This window comes from Pristis pectinata, chromosome 5, assembly GCF_009764475.1.
Source record: "Pristis pectinata isolate sPriPec2 chromosome 5, sPriPec2.1.pri, whole genome shotgun sequence".
Taxonomy (NCBI): domain Eukaryota; kingdom Metazoa; phylum Chordata; class Chondrichthyes; order Rhinopristiformes; family Pristidae; genus Pristis; species Pristis pectinata.
Genome location: NC_067409.1, coordinates 9,821,099 through 9,840,397, shown reverse-complemented (window position 1 = coordinate 9,840,397; position 19,299 = coordinate 9,821,099). Strand labels below are relative to the sequence as shown.

The 19,299-nt window shown below is 39.1% G+C and overlaps 1 protein-coding gene across 1 annotated transcript in view; it reads right to left on the bottom strand.

The window, feature by feature from the left end:
* LOC127570499 (obscurin-like) overlaps nucleotides 1–19,299 on the bottom strand; it is a 465,385-nt gene that overhangs the window by 18,178 nt on the left and 427,908 nt on the right. The window contains exons 100-106 of the mRNA XM_052016136.1: nucleotides 19,255–19,281; nucleotides 18,723–18,846; nucleotides 13,440–13,517; nucleotides 5,777–8,273; nucleotides 2,809–2,931; nucleotides 1,872–1,982; nucleotides 71–238 (exon numbers count right to left, since the gene is read on the bottom strand). Of these exons, the coding sequence (XP_051872096.1) occupies nucleotides 71–238; nucleotides 1,872–1,982; nucleotides 2,809–2,931; nucleotides 5,777–8,273; nucleotides 13,440–13,517; nucleotides 18,723–18,846; nucleotides 19,255–19,281 (3,128 nt within the window). The remainder of the gene's footprint in view (nucleotides 1–70; nucleotides 239–1,871; nucleotides 1,983–2,808; nucleotides 2,932–5,776; nucleotides 8,274–13,439; nucleotides 13,518–18,722; nucleotides 18,847–19,254; nucleotides 19,282–19,299) is intronic.

Genomic DNA, 19,299 nt, shown 5'->3' with positions numbered 1-19,299 from the left:
GAGTGGCTTGTGGGTATTGTCCAGAGTTTACCAAAATCAATTATAGACAAACATACAGAGAGTTAGTTACCTGCAAGGTTCAGTAAGCAGCAAGTTGAAGCTTTGCCTAAGTGGTTTTCAGCCACACATTTATAACTTCCAAGATCCTCGTCAGCCACATTTAGAATAGTTAAAAGTTGGCATTTTGTGCTTGTGGTTGATAACAATATTCGGTCACTGCAACGCATCAGTTGGTTATCTATAAGAAAAATCAACCATGAAATATGAAAAACAAATGAGTAGAAGATTGGTAAGGTGACAGGTGTGAGCATTTCTTTTGTCGGTATTGCTAAATTGAAATACAACTTAAGTGGTATACTTCAATTTAGCAAATGGTAAATCTTTCAAATGGTAGGGCTGTTCTGTTAAGTACAGGGCCTGTATGAAACATTAAAAATAAATTAAATTGAACAGAACTGGAAGAACTTTCTATCTAAATGTAAACAATGTGCCCATAAAAAATTACTAAGACTACACACTTTCATTTTAGATAGTATTTTTTCTTGACAAAGAGGGGAAAATTTGATTATCCTAACTGGGAATAAATGATCTACAAGTGAAAGGAAATTATGTTTAGAATAAGTAGATATGATAGTTTGAAACTGCAGCTATATTAACACAGGCAGTAATATCTAATAGAATATGTATAGCAATTTGGAAAAAAATAACTACCATTGGCATTTGCTACTGCATTAATAAACTTCATATCGTAATGCAATTGCAACAAGTTGAAAACAGTACAGATTTTCAGACTGAATCTGATCACAAAATTTGGGAGCGGAGGAGCTCTTTCAATCTGCCATAACTTGACAGAAGATCTCCACAAACTAGATGTTCTGTATAAACTGGTGGAGTTACACTGAATAATTGGGTAAACCCTGATTTGTACACAAACTACATAGAGGATTCAAAGACTGAAAAAGGAAAAGCTCAAGCATCATGGGATAAAAACATAATGGTAAAGTCCAAACATTACGCAAGAATTCAAAAAGGATTGCAAGGCAGGACTAAATAACATCAATTTCAAAAAAATGGTTAAGATAATTTTTCTTCCTTTTCGTCAGGATCTTCTGAAACATTGGTTTTTTGATAAACCAGCGGGTATTGCAGGACTAACTATATGATGATGGAGGTGAGAGGGCTGTCCTATCAAAAGAGGCTAGACAGTGTGGGTCTGTATTCCTTGGAGTTTAGAAGCATGAGCGGCAATTTTATTCAAACAAATAAGATTGTAAGGGAGATTGACAAGGCAAATGTTGAGATGTTTCCACTAATGGAAGAGTCACATACAAGGGGACATACAGGTAGATAAAAAAAATAAGCGGTTGGTCATTTAAATTTGAGATGCACAGAAACTAGATGGTAGTGAATCTCTGGGTGGTAAAAGCCAGATCATTAGATATATTTAAGGTGGAGATCAATAAATATCTCAAAGATCGAGGAATTAAGGGTTATGGGGAACTGCCACAGAAGAGAGTTGAGGCCAGCATAGATCAGCAATGTTTACATTGAATGGTGGGGCAGATTTGAAGGTCTGAGTAGCCTACTCCTGCTCCTCTTTTCTTCTGTTCTTGTAGTCCAGCTTGGCTTTTGCATTCTTCTTACACACAGCTGGAGAGCATCCAGAAAGATCACTCTTTCCTGATCACCTTCAAGTACTGGGGTCAACTAAGGCCACCACCAGAATATCAAAGATCAGAAAATTGAATAATACTGAATTACTAAAACCTCTTAGTCAAGAAGGCTCGTGTTATTTGCTGTATTCATAAGCTGAGCCATCAGAAATGATTTTTGGATCAGCAATGAGAGGTGCAGCACAAAACAGATCTTACCTTTGAACCAGAGTATTTTAGGATTTGGAGAACCCGAGGCTTTGCAGGACAGGGTCACAGACTGACTCAAGCCAACTGACCGGTTTTGGAGCCCTTCAAGAAATGATGGTGCTACAAAGAAGGAAACAAGCTGACAATGTTTTAAGGTTAGGAAAGGTTGATTTCCCTAAAGAATTCAAATATTGGGGAACAAAGAAATAAAAATCAAATAAAATTTAAATTAGAGGCAGTTGCAAGATTGCTGTTCTAGATTGGTGATGTAAGACTAGCAGATCTGTTTTCTCTCCCATAGCCTTGAGGAGTCAGGTCCAGTGCTAACTTATCAAAAAAATTTTGATTAGGGTTGTGAAAATCAGCAAAGTTGGAGTTTTAATATTTCCAAGTGTAAACACAGTTGAGGTTAGAGATTAATGTCTCTCCAACAAAGCAATAGGAAACAGGTGTATGTAAGTGGGAAAAGTCTTAAGTCTGAAGACTCTAAGACATATCAAAGAGATAATTATGGAAGGTCAGAATAATTGGATTCAAGATATATTTACGTATGTTTCAGTAGAATTTTGAATGGGATTAGAAGGTAACCTAATATAAAAAGTAATAAACGTTTGACAAATAACTTCTTTGTGCACTCAGAGTTCTTTTATGTAAAGTCAACATTCTAAGCTAGACAGAATGAATTTAGAAAATCATTAAATATGTTGTTATTCTTATAATGCTCATATATGAACTGGCTACAATAAAAATGAGTTTTAAAGCTCTACTAAAATGAAAGAATGGCAACACATTATTTTCATCTTTAAAAAAATAAACAAAGCAAGTTTCTAATTAGCAGCTAAAATGTTATTCATTTAGTACATCATTACGTTTGTGCTACCAAGTATATAGATTACTCTGTGTAAAATATAAGCTATTATCAGAACTTTACATTGCTCAGCAATACCTTTCTCCTTCGATTTTGAACCAGGAAGCTTGAATGAAAACAGTCTGGATTTTGTCTTCAGGGAACCAGTGGCATTGTCACTAGTGTCTGTGGAACACATGCCAACTTGCTGTTTTTCCAAGTCTGTGCAAAATTATAGTATGATTAAAAAATTAAATTTTCTTTCATGAGGTCAACTAATCTGCAGTTTTGTATTCAGGTAATAATTCTGATCATCTTCATACCTTGTATCATAGTTATAGCTGTAACTTAACATTCACATTGCTGAGTGACTGTTTTTCTAATATTACTTCCTGGCATCTTGCAAGTTGTTGCCAATTAAGTACAGTGCACAATAAAACACAACAGACAATGCCTTTGCCTAACAACTATACTTCTTTATTAATCACAATTGGTTCAAACAACTCAAAGATTCACCACATAGTTTCAAACAATTATTTAACTCCAGTTTCATAACTGTTTTAGTTACTTGCACAACTCTCTAGTTTACTTTCAAACTTCCAAAACTCAGTATTTGCATTCAGGTATTACCCACTCTTGATGAACCTGGCTGAGGTTCGATCTTGGTGAGTTCTTCTCTGAGTCCCTGACAGGATCTTCTTTAGTGGCCGTTCTCCGGAGTCACTGCTGCTGGTCATCTCATAAGGCAACCTTTCATACATTTCTTCACATACCTCCCAAACATTGCTTAGTTCTTTATTGCCTTTACACATCCTTAATTCCAGTCCTTATACATGAGCATGTGTTTCCTTAACTACTTCAAATTCCTACAATTATTTTAACCATTTGGTTCCTAAATTATCAGAGTGTTTATTTGAGATTTGTAATCTGCCAAATGTCCACTTCCACAGGATGTCAGATCCCAAATACCCCTGGCTGCTTGTTCTATCTTCTGGATAGCTCACAGTGGGATGTTTACAATGGGATAGTCCACAGGGCTGTAAAGCTGTCTCAACTATGTTCTCACTTGAGACTGACCAGGTATCGATTACATGAACTTCCTTCACTGTTCCCCTCTGTTCTGTGGTTTCCAACATTTCTTCCTCCCAAAGCATGATGGGTTACTTGACATTTCTCTGGCTGCTATAAAGTGAAAGCATTCTGACCTGACATAACTCAGTGATTATTATAGAATTCTCCGACCATATTTAGTGGGGAAGGTTGAAAAAGTCTGGATATTTTTCTTCAATTGGAGTTGGTACTTTGCAAGCTCTGAACTTTTTTATCTGTTGTTCTTACAGGAGTGTAACTAGGAGTCCTTAAAAAGAAAAGACTGCAGATTTCATAAATCTGAAACCAGAAAATAAAATGCTGGAAGTTTTCAAAAGGTCAGACATCATTTGTGAAGGCAGAAACAGAGTTGATGTTTCCGACTATAGGTCTTTGACATTATGACAGTAGGTCGCTGACCTGAAATGTTGGAAACAAAACAGACTGCAGATGCTGAAATCTGGAATAAAAAATAAACTGCTGGAAGAACTCAGCGGGTCAAGCAGCATCTGTGGAGGCAAAGGGATGGTCGACGTTTTGGGTTGAGACCCTGCATTAGGACCTGAAACGTTTACTGTTTCTCTTTCTGCAGAAGCTGCCTGACCTAAAAAAAATTTTCCAGTGCTTTCTGTTTTTATCTTAAAAATTGGAGGTTGCAGAAATACATTGGCATCTAAAACCTACCTCAATGTGCAGCCAGTAAAATCAGGTGAGTGAGTAGTGCCTGACAGTAGTCATAGAGTTATACGGCATGGGAACAGGTCCTTCGGCCCAACTCCTCCATGCTGATCAAGATGTCTAACTAAGCTAGAAACATTTGCCTGTGCTTGGCCCATATCCCCCTAAACCTTTTCTATCCATGCACCTGTCTAAGTATCTTTTAAACATTGTAATTATGCCCCCTCTACATCTTCCTCTGGCAGCTTGTTCCATATACCCACCACCCTCTGTGTGAAAAGGTTTCCCCTCAGGTCCCTTCTAAATTTTTGCCCTCTCACCTTAAACCTATGCCCTCTAGTTTTAGATCCCCTACCCTGGGAAAAAGACAATGACCATCCACCTCATCTACACCCCTCATGATTTTATATACCTCTACAAGGTCATTCCTCAGCCTCCTATGCTCCCCAGCTTATCCAGCCTCTCCTTGTAACTCAAGCCCTTTAGTCCTGGCAATATCCTTGTGTTATCTCTTCTGTATCCTTTCCAGCTTAATTACATCCTTCCTACAGCTGGGCGACCAAAACTGCACACAATAGTCCAAGCGTTGTTAAGTCTTAGAGATGTACAGCACAGAAATGGGCCCTTTTGGCCCATCACATCCATGCTGATCTCTTTTGCCCATCCACACTAATCCCATTTATCAGCACTAGGTCTGTACACTTCCCTGACTTGCCTACTTAAGTGCCTCTTAAACATGTTGATTGTACTTGACTCCAGCACTTCCTCTGCAGGATATCAACCACACTCTCTCTGTGTAAAAAGATTTCCTCTTAAACCCCCTTTAAAACTCTTTCCTCTCACCTTAAACCTATGCCTTGTTTTAGATCCTACCATGCCATATGCCTTCTTTAGCACCTTCAGGGAGTTATGGACTTGGACCCCAAGATCCATCTGTACACAAACACTGTTAATGGTCTTGCCATTAACAGTATATTGTCCTTTTACATTTGCTCCCCCAAAATGCAACACCTCACACTTGGTCAGATTAAACTCCATCTGCCATTTCTCTACGCATATCTGCAATTGATCTATATATCGCTGTATACTTCGGCAATCATCTACACGATCCACAATGCCACCAATCTTTGTACCATCTACGAACTTACTAACCCACAGTAATATCATATGATATATCATTACACATAAGACTTTGTGATTCACAACATGCAAAATATTAACCTTTTGCAATGAACAGAATCATAACGCACGGAAAACGTTCCAAACCAAGTAACTTTTACATCTCAGTTTTTGTACTCACCTTTGTGTGTTGTTAAGGAAGGTATTAATGGTGCTTTCATAACTTCCATGTACTGGCTGCCAGCTGATTCCATTCTAAACGGGTTTGCACTTCTCTGAACCTTGCTTAACTGCTGTTTTTTCTTCCTCAGTTCAAGTTTCTCTGCTAAATCCTTGGTTTTCAAAGATTGCCAGGAAAAGTGAGCAGGCAATGTCTGACTCTTTCCTTTCCCTAGAAGTGCAGATAAAGAATGACGATTTCCTCCTCCGTCTCCATCATGAAATTCTTTATCCCAATATAGCGAAGCAGACCTACTAAATAATCTTAAAAGACCAGACCCGCCAGATGTTTTTGATGGAGACTTTAAACCTGGGTCATTGTGGCTTTCACCGACAATCAGACTCATTTCACTTGAAGAAATTGGAGCTCTTTCCTCTTTTTCACTTTTGAAAGCTTTTCTCAGACTTTCAAAACTTTGATATATTTTACTTTCCAGTGAAATTCTTTTAGATTTTCTTTTGCTTTTTGATGCCCCTTCTTCAATATCAGACATGATCTCATCCTCGTCACTACCATCGAGTAATTCCAATAGATCTGACTCCCATTCAGCTGCAGATATACCCCACAAACTCTCACTTACAGGTTCAATCTCATTGTACAATAATTCATATGAAGTGGTTGATGTCCGATCTGACTTTCGCCGTGGAGGATTATCCTTGTTGACATCTGTTTCCCTTGAAGAAAACTTCTCTTCAGATGTGCATGGCTCAGGCAAGGATTTAGCTTGTGATGTGCTTTTCTCTTCAAACTCTTGAGTCAAAAATGTGGGTCCATGCTCATTGTGGAGTTCACAGTTGTACGGTTCCGACAGGTCAAAGTAATCTACATCTGGTTTTACTGCAACATGATATACAGAGCTGACATTTTCACTTGAACTCTGGGTCTGAGGTTCACATGTGACAGCTGAGGCAGTAAAAGAGATGTTACTCTGCAACTCTGAATCTGTAGAGCCTTTAATGTCAAAAGATCTGATTTCTGAAACATTTGAGTGTGAATTGATAGGCTTTTCATCATTCTGTTTTTTCTCTGTCTTGGACTCCATCTCCGAAAGTTTAAAGAGAGATGAGCTCTCTGCATCCTCACATGATCGTGAAAATCTATGATCCTTGTTTAGGAGATCTATTGAATGCTGGAGGGAAGTAACTGCATGAGAGTTCCCCTCTGAATTGTATTCTTTATTGTTAGTAACAGGGGTTTTCTTTTCCAAGTCCATGCTCTGTTCTTTTTCTGATGACTCCAAGGGTGCATCAGTTTGCAAAGACTGGTCTATCGCAGAGGAAGTATTTTGCCTGGGATATTGTAAAACATCTGTAAAGAAAGTGACCCCTTCAGATAAATACATTGTGTCACTCAGTGTTGACTTTTGAGAACCTGACACTTGTTCACCTACGGAAGTAGGCAAGGTTATCATAGGCTCAACAATAGTTTTTGCATTGGAATTTGGATCTGAATGCTGGAGACATGAATTCATTAATTCACATGCAGATTCTCCAGAAGTCCAAACCACAGACTTTGTTTCATATTCATCCAATGACTTGCTTTTCCTTAAATTTTCCTTGGGACCATAACCCACTTTAAACTCATTGTCGCAAGAAGCCGATTTATACAGTCTTCCAGAGATGTGGCTTGAGGTTTCTTCAGATCTTTTATCATTAACAGTTCCTTCCTGTACAGCCATTTGAAGGCAACCCAAAAGTGGTTGAGGTAGTCCACTTATCCTTCCCTTTGTGTAACCTGCCTGTACAAAGCGTTTCTTTGTTCTTGTTGCATATTGAGCATCCTCACTGGGAAGATTTCTATTCTTAAGACAATGTCTTGGCAAAAGTCTGGATGGTGGTTTGGAGTTTGAATCTGGTAAACTGTTCATTTTTAATGACTGAAGTGTGAAGATGCTGTCAGCTGAAATGGCTCGTGTTAAGTTATGAGTTACTCTCTCTTCCATTCTTGAACTATCTGATGTCTCTATAGTAGCTGCTTTAGCAATAGAATGTTTAATTCTGTTAGTACTTAAATTCAGGTCTCCACATATTTCAGGAGGATTACACTGGGCTTTCACATTATCCTCATCATATTTTGCACATATTTGATATTTTACATCTCCTTGCTTCTCAACAGCAATGCTTCCAGTTAACACTGACTTATGCCTCTTGTTCTCACTAACAGCTGGATCTAAAATGTCTGTTATAAAAGAAACAGCCTCTTGGGTTTCACAGTGGTCACCGTCATCTGCAAAATATTGATTGAACACTATCTGACTGATATCTGAAGAATGACATGGACTTAGTTCTGTCTGCTGGGTATAGTCTTCAAAATCAGAAGAGGAGGCACTGGATGTTGATATGTTGCTTTGCTTAAGCAAATGTCGAGGCATACCAAGAGAATGAATTTCAGATGGCTCTTCCAAAAGTTGAGGAATTGACCTCATTACAAGTATTGATTTATAACACATAAGGGAACGCTGAAAATAATACAAAGGTGACAAAGTTAAAGATTGTTGAAAACAGTTTAACAACCTGACTGCTTTCTTAAGAACACTTTTGAAGAAATAACTGCCTGTTTTACATCACATTCTTTAATATACTTAAAATTCAGAGGTAAAAAGCTCCAATATTTTTATTGTAAATAGTATACTCTCATTTTCAACTATGTGTGCAGCATAGAACATAACAGCACAGTACAGGTCCTTCGGCCCACAATGTTGGGCTGACATTTTATCTGCTCTAAGATTTATCTAATCCTTCCCTCCCACATAGCCCACAATTTTTCTATCATTCATGTGCCTAAGAGTCTCTTAAATGTCCCTAATGTATCTGCCTCCACCACCTCTGTCAGCAGTACGTTCCACGCACCCACCACTCCCTGTGTAAAAAACTTACCCCGACGTTCCCCTTATACCTTCCTCCAATCACTTTAAAATTATGCTCCCTCATGTTAGCAATTTTCACCCTGGGAAAAAGTCTCCAACTGTCCACTTGATCTATGCATCTTGTACACCTCTATCAAGTCACCTCTCATCCTCCTTCTCTCCAAAGAGAAAAGCCTAAACTCACTCAACCTATCCTCAAAGACATGCTCTCCAATCCAGGCAGCATCCTGGTAAATCTCCTCTGCAACCTCTCTAAAGCTTCTACATCCTTCCTATAATGATGTGACCAGAACTGAGCACAATACTCCAAGTGTGGTCTAACCAGAGTTCTATAGAGCTACAACATTACCTCGCGGCTCTTGAACTCAATACCCCGACTAATGAAGGCCAACATTCCATACACCTTCTTAACAACCCTATCAACCTACGCGGCAACCTTGAGGGATCTACGAACGTGGACCCCAAGATCACTTCACACTTTTCTGGGCTGAACTCCATCTGCTACTTCTCAGCCCAGCTCTGCATCCTATCAATGTCCTGTTGTAATCTAAAGGAAACTTCTACACTAGCCACAACACCACCAACCTTTGTGTCATCAGCAAACTTACTAACCCACCCTTCCACATCCTCATCCAAGTCATTTTGTAAAAATCATAAAGAGCAGGGGTCCCAGAACAGATTTCTGCGGAACATTACTGGTCACCGACCTCCAGGCAGAATATACTCCATCTACAACCACCCTCTGTCTTTGGGCAAGCCAATTCCGAATTCACACAGCCAGGTTTCCCTGGATCCCATGCCTCCTGACTTTCTGAATGAGTCTTCCATGAGGAACCTTATCAAACACCTTACTAAAATCCATGTACACCACATCCACTGCTCTACCTTCATCAATGTGCTTTGTCACATCCTCAAAGAATTCAATCAGGCTTGTGAGGCATGACCTGCCCCTCATAAAGCCATGCTGACTGTCCCTAAGCAGCTCATGCATCTCAGTTACTGTTTGTCAGCTGAAAGTGGTGTCACAGGTAGACAGGGTAGTGAAAGCAGCTTTTGGCACACTGGCCTTCATCAGTCAGGGCACTGAGTATCGTAGTTGGGGTGTTATGTTGCAGTTGTACAGAACATTGGCAAGGCTGCATTTGGAATACCGTGTCCAGTTTTGGTCACGCTGCTGTAGGAAAGATGCCATTAAGCTAGAAAGAGTGCAGAAGAGATTTACGAGGATGTTGCCACGACTCAAGGCACTGAGTTACGGAGAGCGGTTGAGCAGGTTGGGACTTTTTTCATTAGAGCATAGGACAATGAGGGGTGATGCTATAGAGGTGTATAAAATTATGAGGGGCATATATAGGGTGAACATACGTAGTCTTTCTCCCTATGTTGGGGAATCAAGAACTAGAGGGTTTTTTTTTAAGGTGAGAGGGGAGAGATTTGATAGGAACCTGAGGGGCAACTTTTTCACCCAGAGAGTGGTCAGTATATGGAATGAACTGCCAGAGGAAGTGGTTGAAGCAGCTACATTAACAACATTTAAAAAGATACTTGGACAGGTACATGGCTAGGAAATGTTTAGAGGGATATGGGCCAAACATGGGCAAATGGGATTAGCTTAGATGAGAATCTTGGTCAGCATAGACCAGTTGGGCCAAAGTGCCTGTTCCTGTGCTGTATGACTCTATGACACAATGAATATGGTAATCAATTTATACATAGAAATGAATGAACAGAGGATCAGTCCTGAGGATGTTCATTGACAGGAGAATGTGGAGCTACACATATAGGTGACCAACCACTCTCAAGAGGTGGATCTATCAGTGAAATTGGAGGCTGCCCATCTCCATTTTAACAAGACTTTTGTTCTTAACTCAAGGAGCCTGGCATTTCTAGGAATCCTGGCCCTCAGGAACTTCACAGTAGGGAGAAAAGGTGAGAAGAAAGTAAGTGCCTTTAGAGCACTGCTTTTGGACCTGAACAGGAAGGAGAGGTTCCTCCAGTCTCCAAAAAACTCACCTCCAAGAAATCAACCACCCCCTCCCATGATCAGTTAACGCCCCCATTCCCTCCAGCAATGAACCTTGACCTTTATTTATCAGTGCACTGAGTCCAAAAGCAAGGATGTTACACTGAATCTGTAATAGAACATTACAGATTCTTAGGGATAGGATCTACTCACATCTGGAAAGCATGGACTTATTAGAGATTGTTAGCATGGCTTCATACAGGGGAGGTCATGTCTTACAAACTTGATTCAGTTTTTTGAAGAGGTGATGAAGATGATTAAAGAGGGTAGGGCAGTGGATGTTTTCTACATGGACATTAGTAAAGCATTCAACAAAATCACTCATGAAGATTAAGACATATGGGATCCATGGAAACTTGGTAGGTTGAAATCAAAATTGGCTTGGCCATAGCAGACAGAGGGTAGTGGTGAAGGGATGTTATTCTGATTGGAGTTCTGTGATTAGTGGTGCTTCACAGGGATCACTGCTGGGATCGCTATTGTTTGTGATATGGCACGGTAGTGTAGTGGTTAGCGTAACGCTTTACAGCGCCAGCGACCTGGGTTCAAATCTGGCCACTGTCTGTAAGGAGTTTGTACGTTCTCTCTGTGTCTGCGTGGGTTTCCTCCGGGTGCTCCGGTTTCTTCCCACATTCCAAAGACGTACGGATTAGGAAGTTGTGGGCATGCTACGTTGGCACCGGAAGCGTGGTGACACTTGCAGGCTGCCCTCAGAATACCATGTAAAAAGATGTATTTCACTGTGTGTTTCAATGTACATGTGACTAATAAAGATACCTTATAGTGTTGCACTTTGGGAGGTCAAATGTAAGCGACAAGCATACAGTAAATGGTAGGACCCTTATGAGCATTGATGTAGAGAGGGATCTTACGGTGCAAGTCCATAACTCCCTGAAAGGAGCAATACAACTAGATATGGAGGTAAAAAAGGCATACAGCATACCTGTCTTTATTGGTCAGGGTGTTGAGTATAAAAGTCGGGAAGTCATGTTGCAGTTGTATAAATCTTTGGTTAGGCCACATTTGGAACACTGTGTGAAGTTCTGGCTGCGGTATTACAAGAAGAATGTGGAGGCTTTGGAGAGGTTGCAGAATAGGTTCACCAGGATCTTGCCTGATTTAGAGAGTATTAGCTATAATGAGAGGTTGGAGAAACTTGGATTATTTTCTCAGGAGTGTTGGAGGTTGAGGGGCAACCTGACAGAAGTATATAAAATTATGAGAGGCCTCAATAGGGTAGATGGTCAGAATCTTTTTCCCTGGGTGGAAGTGTCAAATACTAGAGGACATTGCTTTAAGGCGAGAGGGAGAAAGGAGGTTTACAAGGCAAGTTCTTTTATACAGAGAGTGATAGGTGCCTGGAACATGCTGCCAGAGAAGGTGGTAGAAACAGATACAATAGTAACATTTAAGAGGTATTTAGAAAGGCACCTGAACAGGTAGGGGATGGAGGGATATAGAACATGAGGTTGGACAAATTTGGATTGTTTTCTCTGGAGCATGGGAGGCTAAGGGAAGACCTGATGGAAGTGTATAAAAATTATGCCAAGCATAGATAGGGTAGATGGTCAGTCTTTTTCCCCAGGGTGGAAATGTCAAACACGAGAGGGCATAGCTTAAAGGTGAGAATGTTAAAGTTTAAATGAGATTTACAAGTCAAGTTTGTTTTTAACACAAGAATTGTAGGTGCCAAGGGAGGTGGTGGAAGCAGATATGATAGTCATGGTTAAGATACATTTGGACAGACACATGAACAGGTAGGGAATAGAGGGATACGGACCTTGTGCGGGCAGATGGGGTTAATTAGATTGTCATCGTGGTTGGCACACACATGGCGGGCTGAAGAGCCTATTCCTGTGTTTTTCTATATGCAGGCAGATGGGATGAGTTTTAATCAGCATCATGGTCAGCACATACACTGTGGGTCAAAGGGTCTGTTCCCATGTTTTAGTAACAAATGGGTACGGCAATAATTCATTAGTAAACAACCAAAAATTAAAGTTGTAATTATGAAGAAAGATTTTTCAACTGCAACAGGAAAGCTTAAAAGGCAATACAATAATTTTTCAAGATTGCACGAAGGTTTAAGAGAGGGAACTGTAAGACTTCTTTCCTGATTGGTAACTCCATTACAAAGGGTTTGGATGCAGAATTATTACTAGTAAAACAGAAAGGATAATGAGCAGAACATTTCTCATGCATGATTTATTGGAATGTAAAGGCTTTACTACAAATACTGATTATGGCAGAGACTTATAGTAGATAACTTCATGTACAGGCCAGGCGCCAGCATAGCACCAATGAACTCAATGCCCTTCTCTTCCAAGGAACTAAGTGCTGGAGGAACTCTGTGGGTCAGGCAGCATCTATGGTGGTGGGGTGGGGGGGGGTGGTGGAGGGTGAGGCTCTGGTGATGGGTTAAGACGTTTCGGGTCAAGATTCTGCATTCTACGTCCTAGGACTCAGACTGGAGAAGGAAGATGCTGATAATGCAATCTCTTCTGTTGTCGCGCTTCTTCTGTGCTGCATTTTCTACTATGATTAGCAGAGTAGACTTCTCCATTCAGGTGTTGCACCATCCCTGTATTATCCTGTCCTGACTCAACAAAATGAGATAACCCCAAGTGAATGGGCAAAAAAGCAGGATGGCTTAAGTTATGTGCTCCTGCAAAACAGTCTGTACCGTCAAACGTGACTGTTTGGGGAGGCATAAGCATAACACAAAGTTTTCCTACCTGCCACCTGTTCCTTGATAAATAGAATTTCAATTTCTTTGTATGAATTGTACAAGACTCCTGAAGCTTCTGTTTCTCCTGGAATGAAAGTCTGAGTTAGTTTTATATCCTTAAGAATGACTACGATATACATGTACGAACAATATGTAAACTGTTTTGTAACTGAGATCCAATAGTTTACATCTAGCAGTTCTAAAATCGGCTGAATAATTGTTCTATCAAGTTTCAGCACTAACTAAAAATATATATATAAAAATTAGAATAAAAGAAAAACTTAAATACATTGTATTAATCAAAAATAGTTTTCAATAATGGTCTTGATGGTCAAATATTTACCATTTATTTATTCTATTTAAGAGGCATACCTGGTTTACCACTAATGCAGGCAGTGCAGGGGGAGGTAGTGGAAACAAATACGACAGTAATGCCAGCAAGGTAGGCAGGCACAATTGGTATTTGCATCATATTTGGTCATGTTGCAAAGCAAATGACATACCTGAAACCACCGATCTTTCAAGCATTCGGATGCCTTTGGCCTATCCCTAAAAGATGGAAATCGAATAGCTCTTATACAAATTACGATGTTTAGCAAACTTGCATCAACAGCTAAATAACCTCAAGCATGTATATATGATAAAGTGATTTAATTAATTTTGATATGATGATTCCGTTGAGGCAATAGAATAGCTTTATATATTTTTGTTTGTATAGTTTTATTTTAACTTCAAGCACAATACACATCACTAGACATTAAAGAACATGTTTGATATAATAATGATTCCATTGAGTCAATAGAATAGTTTCATATTTTTATTTTTCCATACAATTTTTTAGTTTTTTTTAGTTTTCTGTCTTGATCTCTGAAGTGATGCTAATGAAGTGACAGAGATGGGGTGGAAGAAGGGGCACAAGGGAGGGTAGCAATGTATCAACTGAGACCTCCACAATTCTTGCGAATAGTGTGAGAACAAGAACAAAAAAAATTCAAATTCTGCTCTGCCATTCAATAAGATTAAGCTGTTTGTTAGTGCCACTTTCCTGCACAAGCTTTCCTGCCACAGTGTCACGACAACACCTTTCCCTCAATGTCAGCAAAACAAAAGAGCTGGTCATTGACTTCAGGAAGTTGGGCGGGGGGTGGTGAGGGTAGTGGGGGGTGAGGCACATGCTCCTGTTTACATCAATGGTGCTGAGGTTGAGAGGGTTGAGAGCTTCAAGTTCCTAGGAGTGAACATCACCAATAGCCTGTGCTGGTCCAACAATATAGATGCCATGGCCAAGAAAGTGCATCAGGACGCTAAAGAAATTTGGCATGTCCCTGTTGACCCTCACTAATTTTTATTGATGCACCATAGAAAGCATCTATCTGGATGCATCACAGATTGGTATGGCAACTGCTCCGCCCGAGACCACAAGAAACTGAAGAGAATTGTGGACACAGCTCAGCACGTCATGAAAACCAGCCTCCCCTCCATAGACTCTAGAGGGTAAAATAGCCAACATAATCAAGGACTCCACCCACCCCAGACATTCTCTCATCTTCCCCCTTCCATCAGACAGAAGATACAAAAGCCTGAAAGCACTTACCATCAGGCTCAAAGACAGCTTCTATCCCACTGTTCTAAGACTATTTAATGGTCCCCTTGTATGATAAGGTGGACTCTTGACAATTTACCTTGTCATGGCCTTTACACATTATTGTTTGCCTACACTGCACTTGTCTGTAACTGTAACACTTTATTCTGCATTCTGTTATTGCTTTTCCCTTGTCCTACTTCAATGTACTGATGTGATGAAATGACATGTATGGATGGCATGCAAAACAAAGACTTTCACTGTACCTTGGTACATGTGACAATAATAAACCAATTTACCGATTTATATAATTCGAGAAAGATATCTCTATTCTTGACCTTATATTCACCTGCAATAAAGATGAATACACCATTTGCCCTCTTAATTGCTTGCTGAACTGGCATATTAACATGTAGTGATTTGTGCACTAGGTTCCTCTGAACACCAACATTTTTAATCCATCATTTGAATTCAGGAACCATGGGTTTACTTTACTCATACTTATCTCAATCTCACCATAACCCTGGATTGCTCTATAGTCCATAAGTCTATCTATCTCAGCCTTGAACATACAGCATCCATAGCTCTTTTGGATAGAGAATTCCAAAGATGGAGGAAGTGTGGGCCAATAAATCAAAGTTATAGTGGTTCAGACCTATTTCTTCCTGCATTGCCTTTGAGGTGACATTCAATCAAACAAATCAATTAACATTTTTCTTTTAAACAAAAATATAATGCAAAATAATGATCACAACATCCAGATTACTAAATGTGTAACATTTTCTAATGGCTCCAGAAATGTTTTAATGGTCAGTTACCATACTTCTTTTAAAAGGACGACCTCTGAGGACCAGAGTTTGTGTCACGTACAAACTTGACTTTTCTAATGGTCTATTGGTGAGACCACCCATCCTTCATTCTCATCAAACTTCAGTTAAATGACAGCTTTGGTGTCCTTACCTCCTCCACCTTGACTTGTTCATCCATCACCCACCTTTACCAATTACATTTACACCTTGGCCTCCAATGCCTCAAACTTAAAATTCTCATCCCTTTGCCTAAATCCACATGGCATTTCATTTCTCTGTCTCTATAATCTGCTCCAGTCCTGTAGCCAACAGGTGGTTTCAGTTGCTTTAAATTCCTCCCTTTCATCTTCTAACATGCTCCTTAAAACCTATGCTTTTCAATAAGCTTCTGGTTACTCTTCTTATGTCTCCATTTTGATTATGACCATGAAGCATTTTATTATGTTTTACTAATTTAAGGGCTGTTACATGAATATAAATTGTTGCAGACTTCTTTGTTCAATAAAATCGCCAACAATGATGCCACTTATAACTATCAAATTCTCATTGTGTTTTTAAGATAAAATAGATAATGATATTGTTTTAAATATTAAAAGATGAGTACTGAAATCCCAGCATTTATTTGCTGATTCCCAAAAGATGTGTTTCATTCCTGCTAACAACTAAAATTTACATTTATAAAACATCTTTAATGTAGTAACATAGTTTGAGTTGATTTATGAGACAAAAAATTTGACTTCAATTTTTATAAAGAAAAATTAAGACAGTTGACCAAAGGTGTATTAAGCCAGAATACAGTGAACGGGTGAGAAAATATATTTGGAATATGACTGCACCAGTATGAAATTTATGCTGCCATAATGGTAAGAACTTAAGTTGATTTCACTCCTGCAGGTGACCAAACTCTTGCTTACAATTCTGATCATCATACCCTAGGAAGGATGTGAAGGTTTGGGATGGGGTCATGAATAAATTAATCAGAATGATGAATTTCAGCTACAGAATTGATTGTTTTCCTTGTGGCAAAGAAGATTGAGGAGAGATTTGATAGAGGTGTACATGTTAATGACAGTTTATCTTGACTCAGTAGAGAGAAGCTGCCCCTATTAGTGGATAGTTCATGGACCATGGGCAGAAACTTAAAGTGATGGTCAAAAGATACAGAAAGGATGTGAAGAAAAACAGTTTTATATAGTGTTATGATCTAGAACTCACAACCTGCAAGGTTGGCAGAGTGAGAGAGATAGAGAGAGTATGACATAGATGGAGGGGAGAACGAGATCGATAGAGAGAGAGAGAGAGAGAGAGAGAGAGAGAGAGAGGGAGAGGGAGAGAGAGAGAGAGAGAGAGAGGGAGGGAGGGAGGGAGAGGGCGAGGGGGAGAGAGGGAGAGGGAGAATTACATGCAGATAAATATCGAGCTTAAGACCAAGAGAGCAAAAAACACAGCTAAAAGCCCAAATGAAATAGGATTCTTACAGGTCACTCAGAAGAACCACTGCCATCAGAGACCAATTAAAACATCAAAAACAAATTAAAAGTATATAAGCCCTCTGTAGGGTTTCTGTTACTGCACATTTTACATTTCACACTCTTTAATTAGTGTGATTATTTTCCCAAAAGATCTAGTGTTTGTATCAACTAGTCTATGCTCACATCCACCTGATCCTTTATAGCATATTTTTAGCGTTAATCATTATTGAAAAACATGTTATTGTGGATTCCTAGTTTGATTGTAAAATTACCTGTTTTATTTCCTGCTGGCTTCTACTGGCTGAACAATTTTATTACTTAAACAAAAAAAACTGTGGATTGAAGGTTCTTTCTTCTGTCCGTTATGTAAGATAATTATACAGAAAATACATATATCACTGACAAAATACAGAGTTGGATTTCAGTATGTGGCAATCCAACTAAGCAGGGTTCAGAGAGCTGGCATGCTGAATTTGCTGCCAGTACTCCTTTACATTTGTTTTTGCAAGGGCAGGAGGAGCAAAAGTACCTCATCCGCCAGCCTAAGGAGCTGCAATTGAGCCCAAGGTCATTTCACCAGCTGTGTAATGGCCAAGGCTGAAAATGTTCCTGGTCTCTTGTATTTACATGGATGTTGTAGTCACTCCTGATCCACATTTTGGCAGACACTGAAAATCATCCCTGCCTTCCTCCTTTCTTGAGCAACAAAGCTCCCAAATAATCAGTTGCATCCATTTAGGATGTGAGGCTATTGAGTCCGTTTCAGCCTACTCTGCCATTTAATTAGATTGCAGATCTGCATCTTAACTTCATCTGCTAACCTTGATTCTGTATCCCTAAATAACCTTTCTTAACAAAAATATGGATCAGGCCATCTCATAGGATTTACATTATAAAATGAGGGCACATATGCCTGCAACCTGACTTATTAACTGGCAGCAAGAAGCCAGTTTATAAAATTGGGTGTCCTAGGAATTGGACAAATGACAGTTTTTATGAGAATATACCAGTAATGTAAAGTCTTGAAAATATTTACTCAGTCGTGTTAACCTAGGTGACCTTAACATGTTAAGAACAGAACGCAGAACACAGAAAAGTACATCCCGGGAACAGACCCTTTGGCCCACCATGTCTGGGCTGACCATTATGCCAAATTAAACTAATCCAAATTGAACTACATTATGCTATAACTAGAGAAGCTTATGAAGAAAGTTAAAATAATATAACTTATAAACTTTTCTAATTAAAATGTAAAACGTTAGAAACCACAACAAAATTTCTTCATTCATTATTAATTATAATGCATACATTTTCAATCACATTTAAACAGGAAAATGTAAATAAATAAGTAAATAGGTTGCTGAAACTTCAGTGAAGCACATGCTAAAATTGACTTACTCTGGAATTAATTTAATTATTCTCCTTACAAAACTTCGAGCATCTTCGGTTATACATTCCAAATCATGGTCATTCCATGAGAAGGATCCATCCTTCACATTTAATAGTGTAATTCTGTCATTTTCACCAGCAAATGGACAGTTACCTGTCAAACTTCAATAAATCCAAAATATTTATATCAGACAATATGATAATGAATGCAATTAAAATAATTAACATTGTGAACAAACCCATTCAGTGTTTTTTCAACGACTCTTGCAAACAGAGAACTTGACTTGTCTTCCCAACTGCTTGATGAACCTACATATTAACTTTCAGTGATTCCTGTACAAAGACATCTGAAAATAATCTGAGGTTTTTTTGCTTTGCTGCTTCCCAGAATAGTTTCCAAATCATGGCATCCCTACTATTAAAATGAATGCACAGAAAATATAGACCATTTCTGTGGCATGTTCCCAGTGCTGGGGGCCAGTGAAATAGAAACTCTCCATTGAGATGAAATGAAAAAGTTCCAGAATTAAAAATGCAAGTTTAGAACTGCAGAGACCTCATCTTGCTTACCACAAAAATGTGATCACCCCAATCGACCTGTTTAGAAAAAAAAGA